Raw genomic sequence first — 18537 nt, 5'->3', positions numbered from 1 at the left:
GGTCATACAAGCACACACATGCATTCCTATGCTCGCTTCCATCAGCAGAAGAAGGGTGCCCCAGAAACTAGTAAACCCAGCTGCCCACAGAGGGTCCCGATGGCTGGGAAGAGGGATGGGACGGAACCCTAGCTCTGCAGATGCAGAGGCTCTTTGGGGCCTGATGAATGTGCGCTTACTGATAACTTTAAATCAGCATTTTAAATGGTCTTTGGGGAAGCATTTGTTAGGGGCATAATTTGGCCTGGGGGGTCTCACTGTAGCCCCGTCATAACCCAGGGGCAGACGGAGGGGGAAATGAGGAGCTATTATTTGAGGGGTCTGAGTTTCTGTTTAGGAAGGATGCAACTCATTTGAAAACAACAGCGATGGTTTATACCGTGTTTAAATACAATTGAGGTCATTGAATATTATCCTTAAGAATGGTTAAATAACAAATGTCATACATGTATGTGTGGTATACCACATGTAGATATGTGTATGTGGCATATGGGGTATACATATGCCTATACATGGTCTACCACATACACATGCATATATGTATGTCCGTCTATATTCATATAATATATAAAGCAATTACCTATATTGATATAGAACCACAACGAAAGGAAGAGCTCAGCATTGTGTTCGCACAGTCAGTGTGGCCCCAGCAGCGCTGACTCTGCTGTGGGCCATAACCCATCTCACCTGGGGCTTGATGTTGGCAGCTAGCAACGCATCTATGAGCCGCACATAATAGGCCAGGCCTGCTGTGTTGATGTACTTGGTGGTTCCATCCGGGAGGATGCGAGTCCAGGAAATGGAAAAGCGGTAGTGGGACACACCCAGGTTCTGCAGGGCTGTCAGGTCCTCGGCAATCTTGTGATAACTGTCGCAGGCCACGTCTCCAGTGTCATCATTCCCCACTCTCAGGGGGGTGTGAGAAAACGTGTCCCAAATACTGAGTCCTTTGCCATCTTCTCTCCACGCACCTTCAATCTCAAGAAGACAAGCGAGGCCTAATTAGGTCGTTCAGTCAAGCTCCTCAAAGTTCCTCAGCATTCCTGACTGCAGATGAGTCCGAGGTGAGGACATAAGTCAGCAGCACCTTCTCTGCGCGTCCCCGGCCCACCCTCCCTCTGGTGTCTGAACTCCCAATATTTTCCATACAGTGCATGGCCCCATCATGCTGTGCCGCACAATTGCCTGGCTTCCCACACGACTGTGGGTCTTGGCGTCTGTCGTTCGTCTCAGCATGCCATCAGCGAGGGCAGCAGTGAAGGCAGGCATTCAGTGGGGGCTTAAGGAACAACCTTCACTCTGTCCATCGACTCGGGGCCAAACGAATCCTACTGACGGCAGGCAGGGGGGAGAAATTTCACAGCAGAATAGGTCACTGTGTCTGCCCCTGCCCCTTTCCCCCAGGAACCCGTGCAACTCAACCTCTGGGGAAACTATGCGTCGTCTTATAACAGACAGGCATACATTCTGCCATTCACTCCCAAACAGTTGCTCTGCACGCATGCTGCAGTATCGTGTGAGGATATGAAGACTGGCATTTGAATCAAGAAGGCCCATCCGTGGCATTTCAGCAAAAACAAACAAACAAACCCCAAAACACCCTTTATATTTTCTTGTCTTTGTCCAAGTGTTTCTGCGCGTACTCTACCTATTTCATCTTGCTCTAAAAATACCATCCTCACACCGTCCATCTAACCATGCTGAGCTGATCAAAGGTGGGGTGAGAATGGGACGGGCTGTTGGGGACAGGTCCCCTGGACTTCCGACAGGCCGGTCAGCAGACTTTGCTGAAATCCCTGTTCAGATGCCTATCCGTCTCAGTGACCCGTCCCCTAGCCCAGAGCGGGGCATGTAGCATGCTGTTGAACTGCGCTCCCCTCCTTACCTGATAGGCAGCGGAAGCCGCACTCCAGAGGAAGCCATCCGGAAAGTGTCCATAGAGAAATTCGTCTTCCTTGGGCAGTGGCATGCCATTGTCGGTAATGACCTGTGTGTAGTAGCTGGAGGAGGCTCTTGCTGTTCGGGGCCTAGTCAACGCATTGAAGTCAACGTGGTACAGCCCAAACTTGACTGTGTAGCCATTCAGCCATTCAAAGTTGTCCATCAGAGACCATGCCAAATATCCTCGAAGGTCTACGCCATCAAGTCGGTAGGCTGGGAACAGTTGGAAGGGAGCAAAGGAGATAGCTTTACATCATAACCCAGGATCTTCAACATGCCTAGCCAACCCAACTCTTCAACTCAAGCCAATACTTGTTAAGCAGGGGTGGGGAACAGCCAGCCCATTGGCTGTAAAAACCCCAAACCAAACTCACTGCCATCAAGTTGATTCTGATTCATAGTGACCCTGTAGGTCGGGGTAGAACTGCCCCTGTGGGTTTCTGAGACTCGAGCCCTTTCTGGGAGAAGAACATGGCATCTTTCTTCCACGGAATGCTGGTGGTTTTGAACTGCTGACCTATGGTTAGCAGCCCAACCCACAACCACTACACCACCTGGGCTCTATATAAGGCCTGTGAAGTCATCAATACCAGCTCAGGTTACTTGCCTCATGAAAGAGAAGCTGTCCCAGGCCTGTGATTGCTGGTGAGGTGCCAGGGAGTCAGTTCTAGTTGGTAGCGACACACAACAGAATGAAATGCCGTCTTGGCCCCGGGCTGTCCTCACAGTTATCCTCATGCTTGAGTTCACTGTGATGGCCACTGTCGATCCATCTTATTGAGGCCCTTCCTCTTTTTCGATGCCCCTCTACTTTACCAAGCACGATGTCCTTTTCCAGGGACATCACATTAGGGGTGAGTTAATTAAATGTTGCCCACGTAAAGCAGGCTAACTTTTAAGTGAATAAATTGGTGTGACCCACAAATGTTATCAGTATCAAAATGGTCCTTGGCAGGGAAAAAAAAATCCCACCCCTGTTCTAAACCATCAACTTCTACACATAGGCAATGTTACCGCTAATAGATAAATAGGTAATCTTGATTATCTTTCTTTTTGTTAATATTGACACTCACATGGCAAGTATCGATGGTCAGATCTTTATAAAATTAGGAACTTTTGTTGGGGTAAAGGAACATGTCCCAACTTCAAGCCTCTCAGTCCACCCTCACTCTTTAAAAATGAAGTACAGATGTGTGTGAATTAGAGTGCCTTGTTCTGAGACTCATGGAACCTGCCAGAATATAAACTCCATCAGACCAAAAATTCATTGATTCTGTTTACTTCTGTATCCAGCACTTAGGCCCAGACACATAACAGTGACTCAAAAGACTCTTTTTTTTGGCCCTGGTTACCTCACAACCAAGCAACAGACATGCCTGGGGAATAATTGACTACATAGGGCAAAAGAAGCAACATTTACACACATACACACCCCCTCAAAAAAAAGCTCAGAACAAAGACGGGGCAGGAAAGAAGAAGACATGGGGTTGAGAGGAAGCCACGGAGGAGGGTGCTGTCCTGCTGAGGATACTGCAACGACTGACATGGAACAGAGTGGGGCTAAGTTGTTGGATGGAAAACAAACTTGTTCCTCGAATTTCCCACCCAAACCACAATTTTTTAAAAAGCAAAAGAAAAGAATATATGGGTAACCATGCCTACAGACAAACACATTTGCTTGGCGAAGCAAATAAATGGACCCAGGAAAACATCCTTGGGAGTGCTCTGTCTGTGTAGGTGCATCTCTAGCAGTTACATAATCTCCTGTCAACTTGCTAAGGGATGGAGTGTCGTCTGAACATCAGGGCGCAGCTTGATGACCTAGTTTGGAGGCACGAAGGAGATAAATAGCTCCCTGGAGGCCAGCCCAACACACTCCGCGCTACACATGCCTGTTGACAAGCCACATGAAGCTGTGCTGGTGGAACCAGAGCCCTGGAGCCATGTGGAGACCCGTGGCAGCACTGAGGCGCTTCCGCCACCACTGGATCCACACGACTTTCCACCCACTGGCCTGTGATCTTCCAGCACTCGGCATCATTGCATGGGTTGTGTGAGTCTAAAGAAGAATTTATTAGAATGGTATCGGACATATGGACTTGATCTGGACTGGTTGGATTGTTTTCTTAATGGACAATTACTCTTTGATATATAGTTCTCTCTCCTAACACTTATGTGTCTATGAATTTGTTTCTCTAGTTACCCGATCTGACACAACATCTGTGCTTTTTCTCTGAGGACATAAATGATCAGACATTTTTCCTAGCTTCTCAAATGGAGCTGTAACCCCCACACAGGTAAAGAGTTCAGAAATTGGGGCTTCAGGAAGAGATAGTGCGGGGTAGTTGCTAAAACCCTTCAGGCACATGACATACTCAGATAAGGGAAGCTCTTGTAAGGGGATCAAAACCCTCACATACCTTTCAACGCTTCGTTGATGTAGGTTTTGTGGTAAAATATCCTGTCGGTATCCTCCACTTTGGGATTGGTTAGCCCCATCCCATTTTCGGTGATGTAAATGGGGAGGTCACCGTACTCTGCTCTGAGCCAGTTCAGCAGTCTTCTCAGCCCCCAGGGCACAGCCCTGCCAATGGCTGTGGAAGGCCACGAGGAGTCTTCCTCCTCAGTTGCCTCCTGGTCATCTTCATAGGAAGGTGGGTTTAGTCTGGGTGTTTTATGCTGCACGAGCCTGGAATAGTATGTGTTGAGACAGAAGACATCCGCTGTGCCCCTAATGAACCTTTTCTCTTCCTCAGTGAAGCTCGGCAGGCGGGAGACAGCCAAGTGCTGCAGTTCACTCCTGTTCCCCACTTTCCACTTCATGGCATCGGGATAATCTCCGTTTCTGAAGATGGGGTGGGCAAACCAGCCCAAGGAGAACTGTAGCACTCTGTCCGCTGCTTCCACGTCTCTCGGGACCCCTGGCGACTTGGGTTCTGCCCAGTGTGCACTGAGGCTTATTGAAATCACTCCCTTCTGCTTCTGCCTGTACTTCTCGTCATACGTGTGATAGGCTCTGGCATGAGCTTTGAGGACCGCATGGCCGATCCTGTAAGGCCCCCAGCCTGGGTCCTTCACCTGTGGAGGGAAATCCCCTGAGCCATAACCCAACCAGGCCTGGAATGTGGGCTCATTAAAAGTCATCCAGAACTTGACTCTGTCACCAAAGGTCTGGAAACAGAAATCCGCATAACTGTCAAACAACTCGATCATGGCAGGGTTATCCCAGCCTCCGATGTCCTGGAGGGCTTGCGGCAGGTCCCAGTGGAAGAGTGTCACCAGGGGAGAGATGTTGCTTGCTACCAAGCCATTGATCAGCCTGTTGTAATAATCAACACCATGACTGTTGATAGAACTGTTTCTGCCAGTCGGAAAAATCCGAGACCAAGAGATCGAAAAGCGATAGGCCTTCACCTTCAAAGCTCGAAGCATATTCAGATCGGCGTCCAGTTGATTGTAGCTGTCACAGGCTAGGTCTCCAGTGGCATTGTCTTTCACATTGCTCCCTGGGGTGTGGGTGAAGTTATCCCAAATGCTAGGGCCTTTCCCATGGGCGTCCCAAGCTCCCTCAATCTGATAGGCTGAAGAGGACACGCCCCACAGAAAGTCATCCCGAAACTGGCCATGGTAGAACAAATCTCTTTCAAACTTGGGTTGGTTCGAGAACTTTTCCCAAACTACTTTTGCCTTGGAGGGAACCTCGGATGGAAAATTAAAGGCTCTAATTTTGGGAGGGGCATTTGATATGCTCGGTGGTGGCAGCCTATGCCCTGCCTTGGTGCGGAAGCTGTTCTTTTCAATGATGCTGGTGAAAAAGAAGGCAGATTTCCTGGGGGTCCTTGGTTTGCTGCTGTCGTTGAAGTTGACATGATACAGCCCAAATCTCCGACTGTAGCCAGAAGGACCCTCAAAGCCATCGATGAAGGAACGAACAATGTACGAACGAACATCCACTGAATCTTCCTTGACAGCTGACAAGAAAAACGACAAAAAGCGTTAAAGTCTGGGTCACTGTGGTTGCTTAACAAAGGTTTTCCGTTTGATAAAGTGGTGGAGATGACTTAGGCTAACCAAAAAATATTTAAGTCCATTTCCCCCTCAGAATGACTACAAGGGAGATCCCCAAATATGAAACCGCTCCTGTGGCCATGCATCTCAATCCAAAGGGACATCCCTATCTTATTTTTCATAAATGGAAAAAAATGTTTTATTGAGCTATAATATACATATCCATAATGCAATCATATTTAAAAGAGTTGTATCATCATCACTACACTCAGTTCTAGAACATTTTCTTCTTTCTTTATTTTTAATTTATATGTATTTAATTTGTATTTATTTATTTTTTAATTTATATTTTTTAGCTTCTTTTAAAAAATCGTTTTATTAGGGGCTTACACAACTCTTACCACAATCCATATATACATCAATTCTGTAAAGCACATTTGTACATTCATTGCCCTCATCATTCTCAAAACATTTGCTCTCCACCTAAGCCCCTGGAATCAGGTCCTCATTTTTCCCCTTCCTCCCTACTCCCCCCTCCCTCATGAACCCTTGATAATTTATAAGTTATTATTTTGTCATATCTTGCACCATCCGTCGTCTCCCTTCACCCACTTTTCTGTTGTTCATCCACCAGTGAGGAGGTCACAAGTAGATCCTTGTAATTGGTTTCCCCTTTCCAACTCACCCTCCCTCCACTCTCCTCCACTCTGGTCCTGAAGGGATCATCCACCCTGGATTCCCTGTGTTTCCAGTTCCTGTCTGTACCAGTGTACAACCTCTGGTCTAGCCAGATTTGTACGGTAGAATTGGGATCATGATAGTGGGTGGGGAGGAAGCATTTAGGAACTCGAGGAAAGTTGTATGTTTCATCGTTGCTACATCACACCCTGACTGGCTCATCTCCTCCCCGAGACCCTTCTGTAAGGGGATGTCCAATGACCTACAAATGGGCTTTGGTTCTCCGCTCCGCACTCCCCCCCTCATTCACAATGATTTGATTTTTGGTTCTGATGATGCCTGGTACCTGATCCCTTCGGCACCTCGTGATGGCACAGGCTGCATTTTCTTCCTTTTTAGTTCTCCATTTCCCTCCAACCCCCCCTCCTGGATCCCCAATAAGCCATTTCTCCAGTTACTGTCTTACACATTTACCTATCCTGGAGTTCATACACTGCAAAAAAGACCAACAACAATGTCAAAATAAACCAGAGGGAAAAGCCTCAATCGAGAAAAAAAGCAGGAAATATTACAAACGAGAACAAATTTTAAATGGGTCAAAGGAAGATCGAATGATCAGGTATTCCACATTAACCTAATTACATGCACCATAACTGAGTTTATAATACTCTCTGTCTGATAGCAAGGCCATGCACATCTCTCCACGAAGGTCAGAGGGGCTTCACCAGAGACTTAATCCATGTAGGGGCCCTGCAAATGAATCTTGGGTTTCCACTGTCTTCCTGCTTCTGCAAATTGGGCATTCACAATTTAAACTCTGATACCATTCCCTCCTTCAGATTTGGAGTTTATTATTTGTCATCCTTGGATCACACAGGCTGGTGTGCTTCTTCTGTGTGGACTTAGACGACACATCACTTAGATGGCTGCTTGTTTGAAGATAGGCCTTTCAGATCCCGAGAGTTATTCTTTTTGATAGCTGGGCACCACGTCTGCTTTCTTCACCATACTTTGCTGTAGCATCCATATTTTCAGTGATCTTTTCAGGTGGGTGAGCAGCAATGTCACAAGAACTAAGCGTTCTTAGATTGGGGCTAGAATTAAGTGTGATCCCAAAGTCTATTCAAATATCCATGTTTTACATGCATCTCCGGTTCACTTTAGAAGCCTCATTATTATTTTATGACAGAGAACATTATCAATCATCTATTAATTTCTATTAATAGTATCACTAATTTATCCAAGGGTTAGAATTTAAGATACTATTGAGAAAAGGAAATTACATACTGCTCCAAACTGTAATCCACAATTGTTAATTTGTACAGATTAAACTCTTAAATAATTGGACACTGTATAGATTGACCATGGGGGTTGGTGAGAAGTGAAAATTTCCTATAATGTTCGTTCACAAGGGCAGAACCACGCCTATAAGATGCATAAATGTCCTGGTGAATCTAGACAGGCAATAAAATAATAAATATCTGGTGGTCCTGGGACACCTTTCATTAAGTACCCACAAAGCAAGGGATCTGAGCCAAAGGCCAGCACCCGCCAATGCCGTAGCTTTGGGGTGACAATTCATCTGTTTCTGTGCCCACCCGGAAGTTGTAGTCTTAAGTCCAAGGGCTACAGGTGAGTTTTACTGTTGCTGTTGTTTTTTCCAATTCAATACCTTCTACATGTATATTTCAGTATCATTGACTATACTCTGTTATGCAACCGTTACTGATATCTCTTTCCAAATTATTCCAGCACCATTAACATAAACTCAATATCTCCTAAGCAAAAATTCTTCCATGGTAGCCATTGGTCGATGTGGAATTTTTTTTTTAGTAATGATCTTGATATGAAAAGGGTCTTCCATTGTTAAGTCACTTTTTAGAAGAGTTGTATATACACCATCACAATCAATTCGAGTGTTCCCTCCCCGCTCCTGCATTCATTGTTTGCTCCCCCATCCCCCTCCCCCTCTCCATCCCGTCCTGATAAATCCTTGTATCTGCTTCAGTTGCTGTTTCTATTCATCCATTCCTTGTTTTTCATAAACTGTGAAACCTGACAACAAAAACCAAAAGTGCATCATAAACTACAACTGAGTTTGAGGTGAAACCCAGTTCATTAAGTGGCCTTTCCGCCTTGAGACTATCTGGTGTGACCTGTGAAGGATACTCTGTTCCTTGAAAGGATAGACTCGAAGGTCACAGTAGTTTATGACACATAACTGGGGTTACTAAAGACTGGATAGAAAGTAGGTAAAAAGTCTAATTAGGAATGTTGTACTGGGCTTATTCTCCCTTTGGGTTCTTTATAAGTATTGTTAAGTATTTCCCCCGTCTCCTTCTCATTTACCAACCAACACAAATGTAAATATCAACACTGAAACATAGATGCTCCCTTCCCCCCATCTTGACTTTTCAGTAAGGTTCCCTCATCACTCTTGTAGCGGTGTCCGTTGATTGGGTGTGACCTTATCACGATGTCATATGGCAGCAAATGAATGGTCTTCCCTATTTTCCCCCTTCTTGAAGGAGTGACCCTAACTGAGGCGAGGTCTCCTCTAGCAAAGGGGTTTTTAAGCTGTGCATATAAAGGGGGTGATGTGCACGGTTCGTGGGTGCCACCTCTTTGCTTGGAGAGCAGAAGCCTGCCTACGTCTCGGTGGTTTTCCTCATGGTAGTGAACTCCTACAGCGGTTCTCCTTTTGTGACTGACTAACTCCACTCTCAGCATGAGGGTTTCCAGGTCCCTCCATACCATGAGGTGCTTCATGCTTTCATCACTGACTTTGAGGGACGTGTAGTATTCCACTGTGTGTATGTTCCAGAGTTTCTTTATCCATTCTTCTACTGATGGCCACTGGCGCCATTTCCAGATCCTTGCTGCTGTGAACTGTGCTCCAATAAACATGGGAGAGCATACACCTGTTCGTGTTCTGTCTCTAATTTCTCTGGGATAAAGGCCCAATAGCAAGCAATATTGCTGGATTGTGTAGGATTTTCAATTTCCAGTTGTTTTAGGTAGCACCTTATTGCTTTCCATCGTGGTTGTATGTGCTGGCAAGTCCACCAGGATAAGGTCCAACTTGTCCACATTCTCAAGGAGCGTCCGTCTTATAGTGAAAACCAGGAGACTATATCCTATTGGCTAGCATCAGAACTTCTTTGTTGTATGTAGGATACACCTATCATTTCTTCTTTTAAAAATGTGGCTTGTTTTTTTCTTTTTTACATTTAATATTGACACGAAGTCATTTAATAATATTGATATCAAATGATCATATATTTTATGTTAAATAGAAAAATAAAACTCGAAGAAATAAATCCCCAGACTCACCTCTAATTTCTCACCCAGCAGTCTAGTGAGTCAAATAAGAACAAGAGCTGAAATACGCAATGATGGCGGCCTCCACAACCAGAAAAGTCTTCCTTCAGTCTCTTTTAAAAATTTTTTTAACTTGAGGAGTAAGTATACTGTAATATTTTGTTAAAATATTTTAGTGTCTCAAATCGTGTTTTTATATGACTCCACAGGCTTTCAAGAAACATAGTGAGTGTATAAAGTGTAGGTGAATTTGCTCATTCAGTCTTAGGCACCCACTCAGCTCCAGGCCCACATTAATGAATAGAAGTCTCATGAATTAATGAGTAGAGGGGATGAATGCGACAGAAATAGAAAGGCCTGTGATTCCAACCTGCACTCAATTATTCACTCCATCTCTCAGAGCTTCACTTTTTGCAATTTTCCGGTGAAGATACCTGCCCTAATATACTGCACAGCACTGTTTTCAGGCTCACCCATGACACTGTGTGGGATGGTTTCAAAGATACTCAAGATGACCTGAAGATAAGGAGAAGAGTACAAGTACGACAAAGACTCGGACTTCGTAGACAAAGCTGGGAAGTCCATGGGGATACATGGTCTCCATTTCTGGCTTCAGTGCTCATGGCAGGCATCACTAGTCAACTCTCTCTTTCTGAAGTTAGACAAGGCCTTGAAAGCTTTTCAACAAGCCCTGGGCAGAGGGCTAATTACTATCCATTGATTAGGACTGACATATGCAATGAAACCTTTGTGTCATTCCTTATAACTTATATGAAACAGAATGTTAGATAGGAATGGGATTGTAGCTATTGATCAGTTGGGTCAGACACGGACTGTAGACTTTATAGCTCGTTAAAGAAAACGGAGGTCATTGTGGTTGGAGCAAGGAGGGAAGAGTTTATTAGTTAGAGTCCCACCATCAGTGTCCTCATGCCGTCCTGTAAGGCCCTTCTTGCCCTGGATTATAAGTGACTGACTACCTGGGTCACTGTGTAGATTGTGAGTTCTTGATGTGAAAGGGCAAGGTTTGCTCAATATTATACTTCCTTTGTCTTGTGTTGGCCCATAACAAGAATGCAATAAATATTTGTCAAAGAAATGCATTTAAATAAAAAAATGAGACTTGATTAATGGTCAGGACTCAAGTGGGCAGAAGGCTGGAAAGGAGTTCAGTTAAGGAATAAGAGCACAGAAGCAAAGATAGAGAAAGTCAGGAGACTACCTCCTATAGAATGGTTTGGGGAGGACTGTCTTTGTCTCCAGTGAAGACCCAGAAGACCTGGAATCGGCGCCCAGCGCGACTCCAGCCCCCCCCCCCCCCGCGTGTCTCCATGCCTCACCTTTGAGCACCTCGTTGATCGACCGGTTGAAGTAGTCTACTCTCCAGGAGTCATCCAGGTTTCCACCCTCTCCTGCGGGCACACCGATCCCAGCCAGGTAGATCGGAAGTTTTCCTCTTGTGTATTCCAAGGATACAAACTTCAGCAGCCTCCTTAGACCCCAGGGAACCACACGAATCCAAGGGGAAGAGGTCTGAGGCCACGCAGGGTCCACATGTTGCGAGAAGCCCCCAATGGCATCATAGGTGGGGAGGCAGCTGTTTGGCTGGGCTTCAGTGATGAGGCGGGAGGTGTAATGGGACAGACCCAGAAAGTCGGCGGATCCTTTCAGCATCTGTTTCTCTGCCACAGTGAACTCGGGCAGCTGGGCCACAGGACTGGAGCACTGTTCGTTCTTCTGTTGGATCTGAGCTCTCAGGGCAGCGGGGTAGTCCCCATCTACAAAGATGGGGTGTGCAAACCAGCCCAGCATGAAGTGCAAGAAGCGCTCAGAGGCTTTCAGGTCCTCGGGCTTCGCTGAGGACAGGGGCTCCGGCCAGTCTGAGTTCAGCACAATGCCCACAGACCCCTGCTGCTGCAGCCGATGGTGACGGTTGTAGTGGTGCCAAACTCTAGCATGAGTCTTGAGGACCATGTGAGCTACCTGGTTAGGAAGATAGAAGGAAATACAGTGATTCGTGACAACGACAACGGCACAACAAGTCAACAACACCCATGGTAACAGCAACACTAGCAAGAAGTCAACAAGTCGGCACCACCAAGAAGTCAATATCAATGTTCGCAATACCAGTCAACAACAACATCAATAAGTTAACACTGATGCCCACCATGTCAACAAGTCAAGGGTATTGATGTCGACAGTGAGGCTCCTGGTGACAATATCAATAAGCCAACAATGGAACAGCAACAGCAACGCGTCCATGACTAGCTTAGCAAGGTTGCCAGTAGCAATCGTGTTGGTGCTCAAAAAGTATTGAGCACCTCCTGCTTCAGGAGTTCTAGCAAGTAGCCCTCACGCTGAGCTTACATGGCAGGTACAGTGGCTGTTACTTCTTTACAGAAGAGGAAACAAGACCCAGAGGGATATAATAACTTAATGCTTTGGGTCAGTACGGGGTAGAGGGAGAATATAAAAGAGGAATTCCAAATCCAGGCCTGCGCTATCACCCACAATGCTGCTCGCTGACGAGAAGGAGCCGAACTCTTCCCTCACTTGCAGGAGTTGGAGGGTTGGGAAATACCTTAAAAGAGGCCGTTCCTGGGTCCGAGATGCCTGGCGCATGCTGGCCGGTGCCATACCCTGCGTAGCTCATCACCCATGGCTCGTGGAAGGTCACCCACAGCTTCACGCGGTCTCCAAACGTGGAGAAGCAGAAGGCCGCATACTCCAGGAAGGCCTCCCCAGTGCTCTCATTCTGCCAGCCGCCCGCAGCCTGCAGGGCCTGGGGCAGGTCCCAGTGGAACAGGGTCACCATGGGCTGGATGTGCGAGTCCCGCAGGCGGTCGATCAGCGTGTTGTAGTAGGCCACGCCGCGGGGGCTCAGGCTGCTGCTGTGCCCAGTGGGGAACACACGGGACCAGGAGATGGAAAACTTGTAGACCTGGGCTCGGAGACCACGAAGCAGCGCCACATCGGAGTCCACCTTGTGGTAACTATCACTGGCCACCTCCGACGTTGCCTGGCCCTCCGCAGCTTCCTGGTGACCATGTTGGTCCCAGACGCTTGGTCCCCTCCCGTCTTCAGCCCAGCCTCCCTCCACATTAAAGGCTCCGGTGGCAACTCCCCAGAGGAAGTCTTCAGGGAAGACGTCCTCCAGGAAAGCACTCCTTTCTGCTTGAGACTGGTTCCCAAACATTTCCCAGACCGTCTGGTAGGCGGAGACGGAAGAGGAGCCCATGGCCATCTTGTCCTGCTGCTGGTCCTGAAGGGTCAGGCGACAAGTCCTGCTGCTGCAGGACCAAAATGATATAAAGGGACACAGTGTTGAATGGTGCTGTAAATTACAAACGCCCTCATCCGAACGCATAGCGAGCAATGTGTTTCATCAGCAGCCTTGGCAGAAAGCCGGATAGGAGAGGCGGCCGGTGGCCTTGGGCAGGAAGTGATGGGCAGGTGGGGAAGGGTGATGATTGGCTTGATAGGCAAGGGATGGTCACAGTCGGGGGAGAGTACCGCACTACCCCTGCCGCGCTCGCCTGTGCAGCCTTACCTGTGAATAACACTGGGTTGCGTGCTGATGCACTTTGGCTTGGTTGTAATTTACTATCTATAAAATGAAAATGTATGCAACTCATACTACTAATTAGTATTATAAACACATACTTATATAATTTTACTGACATAAGGAAATCAAATGATAATAAAATATTAGGATGTCGAGTTGCATTCAACTGACGGCACCCCTATGTGACCGAGCAGAACTGCCACCAAGTGGATGGGTGGGGCTATGCAAAGAGAGTATGTAACCACAAATGACTGTGACCAGTCTTCGTGTTTACCCTCAAGGATTAGCTGGTTCTGCTGTCCCACTGAGCATGCAAGATTGGGCCATCTTAGACGCAGCAAGAGGAGGCATCCTGTGACCAGTGAGAGAGCAGAGTCACCATTGGAGCATGTGCAGGATGCCTGCCTGAAGTGGCAGAAGCAGCAGCAGCACCAGACGCCATGGCACTGAGGGCAGGAGCTAGAGCAAAGGAGCCCACCAAGACTGTGAGACAGAGCAGCAAGCCATGGAACAAGGCCGAGGCCAAAGGACCACATAGCTGAGAGACATGCCTGCTAACAGGGCTGACAAGAGGCGTTTCTCACAAAGAACTGTGTCCTTAACATTGTATAACCTGTTCACTTCCTAAGAAGCCCATCATTTCGAGTTCAGTGCGGTCCTTGCAAGCATTCTCCAACCCAGCAGAGAAGCCGAGTTCCCTGAGAGAGACTGTGGGTGTCAGAATAGCGTACAGAAAGATTGGGGTTGGGGGCGGGGGTAGAGCCATGTCTGGCTTCAGCCATGTGGCAATTGGCCTTGGGCTGCTGTCAGGTTGGACTTGGGTAGCCAGGGGGCGTCAGACATGGTTCCCATGCCATTTCTTAGCTAGGAAACCTCCATTTGGGCCCAGCCTTCACCAGTCTCTCTTAGACCCATCCCTACTGCTCCTGACCCTGATTCTGTTCTCCTAGCAGGGCAGAAAAGAGGACAGAGGAAGTAAATAAATCAACAGATGGGACGTGTCCACAGCGCTCTTCCATCTGGAAGCCCTGGGTTTGCTCGACTTGAGGTGTATTCAGCAGTTTGGAGTCTGTCACTGTCACCAGTCTTCCTGTGGACCCTCATTCAACCAAGCCTTCCACAGGGCACCCGGGCAATGTTATTGTCGACCTCCTCTGGGGCCTCTCCTGCCCCACTGAAGGAGAGGTCTAACATGCTCAAGGGAGAAAGCCACGTTACAAGGGAGAAGCCCCGGGCCTTCCTCCCCCCCCACAAGCACCTGCACAAGGACCCTCCCCAACCCCCACCACGGCTGGTGTAATGCAAGCCAATCGTGGACCTTGGCTTCAGGCAAAGTCCCACCAGGTCAAGGTATTATAGAGATACCTTATATCATATCGTGGTTTTGTAATCTTTGACCTTTCTGGGAAGTCATTTTATTACGGTTACCTAACATTCCTTTTAGGAAAAGGCACAATCCCAGCACTCCCCGACGGATTCCAAGAGTGGTCCTGGCGCAGTTTTGACCTGTCTGTTCATCATGTGTTCATACCCTGCCAGAGTGCTCATTTGACTGTGTGTACTCCATGTCTGGGGATTTGAACTGTTGACTTGGTTCTGAGAGAATTGAACAGAAAAAGGCTGTGGCTCAGGGCAGCTAGGCTGACGAGGAAGTGTTCAAGAGGTAACTGACAAGGACAGCTTCGGCCAAATGATGGCCTCACAGCTTTTGTCCTGTTTTTAACACGTGGTGCATGAAGCTCATGGGGGTAGCACACATCCAGGGGGTGCTAAGGGCTCTGGGTCATTCCCAGTGCTGGTTTCCACACCCCCTTTGCTTGCCGATGAGAGGAAGACAAAGGAGTGTGGGTGTATGGAAAATGTCAGAAAGGTCTTGGGTCTAAGTTTTTTGAAGTAAGTCATTTATAAGCTTTGGTCCTTTCGTCATTTAGAAATAAGTTGCAGTCCCTGCCCAGATGTAAACCTCTTCCCTGAGAACACTATTGAGTTGGGTTGGGCTCCCCTCCAACCGCTGGCTTTGCCACCTGTGGCATAGATGTGTCACTGTTCTCACTCAAGAAATGGGTGCAGGAAACTCACAGGACTTACTCAGGTCACATAAGCGGGACTCAAATCAGATCAGCAGGACGGTCTGATCGCTTCACCTCAGTCCTTTAGTCTCTTTACATAAATTCCCACTGCCTCTGACAGGACCTTAAATCCCAGCCCTGCTCTTGGACAAACTACAGGGTGGCCCCAAGGAAGAGGGAAATGCCAGCCCTATGAAAAGACTCCAGGAGAGAGGGGTTCTCTCTGCTATTCCCTCTGAGCCCGGTCTCTCATTCCTCCATGCCCATAATAACTGTTCCCTGGTAGGACACGTGTAAAAGAATAGTACACAAATACACAAAGGTCAGTTATCAAGAGTTCAACAGCAACAACCAATCCTACATTACCTTTCCTGGGAGCCGGACGGACAGTGCAGGAATGCATTAATATCAAACCCAATGATGAGCATGTGTTCTTCATTGATGGCTGGAAGAGAGAAGGTTTAACTTTATCTGATGCACAACCAAGACCTGACATGCCTGCAGTTCAAGGTTTGTCTCACCCACAGAGCACACTTAAACTCAGTGGACCCAAGTCCCTCGGGAAGAAACCGTTTCTGTCATGAGCTGAAGATTCAAGGAGTGCAGATGGGATTTCTACTGAGTTATGACTGAAAGCAGCAAACGAGAGGGTGCCTAAGCCTCACCTGGAGGACTCGTTCAAACACAGATGCTTGGGCCCCAGCCCGAGTCCCTTGTTCAGGAAGGCTGAGGTGCGGCCCAAGAATTCTCATTTCCAACAAGCTCCAAGATCATGGTGATGCCTCTCCTCAAAAGCACACAAGTTTGGGAAGAGCCCCTTTAGAAGAACTCAACCATCAGATAGGTTGAGCCAGGGCTAAGGTGAGCAAAGGGTCTCTGTGGACAGTTGTCGTGGCCTCTGGGGAGGCCAGCCTGGAGAACGCGACGGTACCGTATTGGAAAGGACACAATGGCCTTCTGCTCCGCTCACTGACATTCCCAGACGATGGAATTGAAGGCCAAGAATATCTTAAGGATCTTCGTTCTTCCTTCAAATTCTCTAGTGTCTTGGCCTCCACTTGCAATACCTTCAACACACCCCATTTCTCCTGTGGACTTGCCCAGGAAGGTCCTCAGCCTGTGACTCAGGAATCTAAATGAAGAGGCTCTGGAAAGAGTGTGTGTGTGTGTGTGTGTGTGTGTGTGTGTGTGTGTTTTGAAAGTTTTTAGCATCTTGACCAAAGTGTCAGGACCATGTGCAAGGGAAGTATAACATGAGCTGGTGAGGGAGAGAGGGATATTAAACAGCCCCGCTGAAGAAGGCAGAGAGGAGTGACGTTGGCAATAGGGGGGCACTGAAGGAGAGCAGGCAGGAGAGAACCAGTTTTCACATGTACAACTGACAACCAAGGCCTGTCTTTTCATTTCCCTCAGTTCTAAGTGTCCGTGTGTGGACTCCTCCTGCTGAGACTACTGGAGCTGCTTTCAAAGGCTCATCAGTGGGAGACAGAGGAAAGTGAACCTCACAGGGAGTTCCTTCTCACCTCTCCCCATGCCCTCCATCGGGAGGGACCCCAGACCTTCCAGACTGCTACCCGCCTGGCCCGCATACGACATGCACTCTGGATTGAATTGTGTCTCCTCCAGACATGTATCCACTACATGTCCTCTGTTTTGATATCTGGTATAATTTTCCTATGTGTTAGAAATCCTAACTTCTATGAGGTTAATGAGACAGAATTAGTGGAAGCTATGTTGTTGGGGCAGGATACAATGACAAGATCAGGTTGTATCTTTGATTCATTCTCCTTTGGAACTAAAAAGCTTAAGCAAGCAAGTAGAGAGGAGAGGAACCAGGAAAAATAACTACATATAGAATGTGTCCTTCGGATGCAAGACCCCTGAGCTGGAACCTTCTAGAAGGAGACACACAGAGAGATTGCCTTCCCCCAGAGACGAAGCTCTGAATCTGGGCTTCTAGGCTCCTAACCGGTGAGGGAACTCATTTTTGTTTGTTAAAGCCGCCCACTTGTGGTATTTCTGTGATCACAGTACTAGATCATCAAGATAGCACATCACCCAAAGTGCCTGGTGTATCACCCACTCACCTTTGATCAGGCTAAAGAGCAGCGTGAAAGCGTTCTTCCTTGGGGAGAGGCAGTCCTGGAGTTTTAGATTGAAGATGAAAAATTTCACTTTGGGCTCAATGGTCTAAAAAAGAGAAATGCCATCCAGTGAGCCAGGGCCACCTGCAACTTGTCTTTTGAAAACAGGAACAGATGTTCAAAATGAGGAGCTGTAGACACTCAGTGTAGCTTTGGGAATGGCTTCCAAGCATCTCGAGTTAATAAATAGAAACTGACTGGAGACTTGGAAGAAGAAAGCACTATACTTTTCAATAACACAGGTCACCTTCATCGCTCTCCCCCATGGAGATACGTTCCAGCATTCCTTCATCTCGGGTTTAAAAAGCACCTCTTGGTGTTAGGATCATGAACAAGACAGTTCCCTCATGTAAGGAGCCCATACTATTCAAAGAAGCTTAATCCAGGCACTCTCATGACAATATTTGTGGAGGAAATGATACAAAGTCTGGGGGTTGCTTCAAAATAACCCTCTGGGTTGGGGGTGACGCAGGGTAGAGAAACAGAGGAACCAAAATCAGCCGTGAATTAGTAGTTTTCTAAGCTGATAGTAGCTTCATGGCATTCATTATACTTGTCTCTCTGGTTGTGGGTGTGTTTGAACCATTCCATAGTAAAAACTCTAATAGCCCCCACACCGGGGTAAAACATGAAGGGAGCGCAAAAGAGCAGCTAGGGGAGCAAAGCAATGAAGTCCCTGAGGAATCCCAAAAGTAGACTTCAGACTCGGAAGGCAGGGCTGGGCAGATCAAGAGACTCAATCGGAAAACATACCTAAGGCTCAGCAGACAGACCTGGAACTATTTATAGGCCCCTTTCCTTCTTCTTTTTC

General features: G+C 47.4%; 1 protein-coding gene across 1 annotated transcript in view; it reads right to left on the bottom strand.

Moving 5' to 3' along the window:
• LCT (lactase) overlaps positions 1-18537 on the bottom strand; it is a 76771-nt gene that overhangs the window by 26209 nt on the left and 32025 nt on the right. The window contains exons 4-10 of the mRNA XM_075530037.1: positions 17670-17772; positions 15949-16027; positions 12530-13250; positions 11289-11931; positions 4362-5912; positions 1886-2154; positions 688-978 (exon numbers count right to left, since the gene is read on the bottom strand). Coding sequence (XP_075386152.1) covers positions 688-978; positions 1886-2154; positions 4362-5912; positions 11289-11931; positions 12530-13250; positions 15949-16027; positions 17670-17772 — 3657 coding nt within the window. The remainder of the gene's footprint in view (positions 1-687; positions 979-1885; positions 2155-4361; positions 5913-11288; positions 11932-12529; positions 13251-15948; positions 16028-17669; positions 17773-18537) is intronic.

This window comes from Tenrec ecaudatus, chromosome 13 (assembly GCF_050624435.1).
Source record: "Tenrec ecaudatus isolate mTenEca1 chromosome 13, mTenEca1.hap1, whole genome shotgun sequence".
NCBI lineage: Eukaryota > Metazoa > Chordata > Mammalia > Afrosoricida > Tenrecidae > Tenrec > Tenrec ecaudatus.
This window is presented reverse-complemented; position numbering and strand designations above follow the sequence as displayed.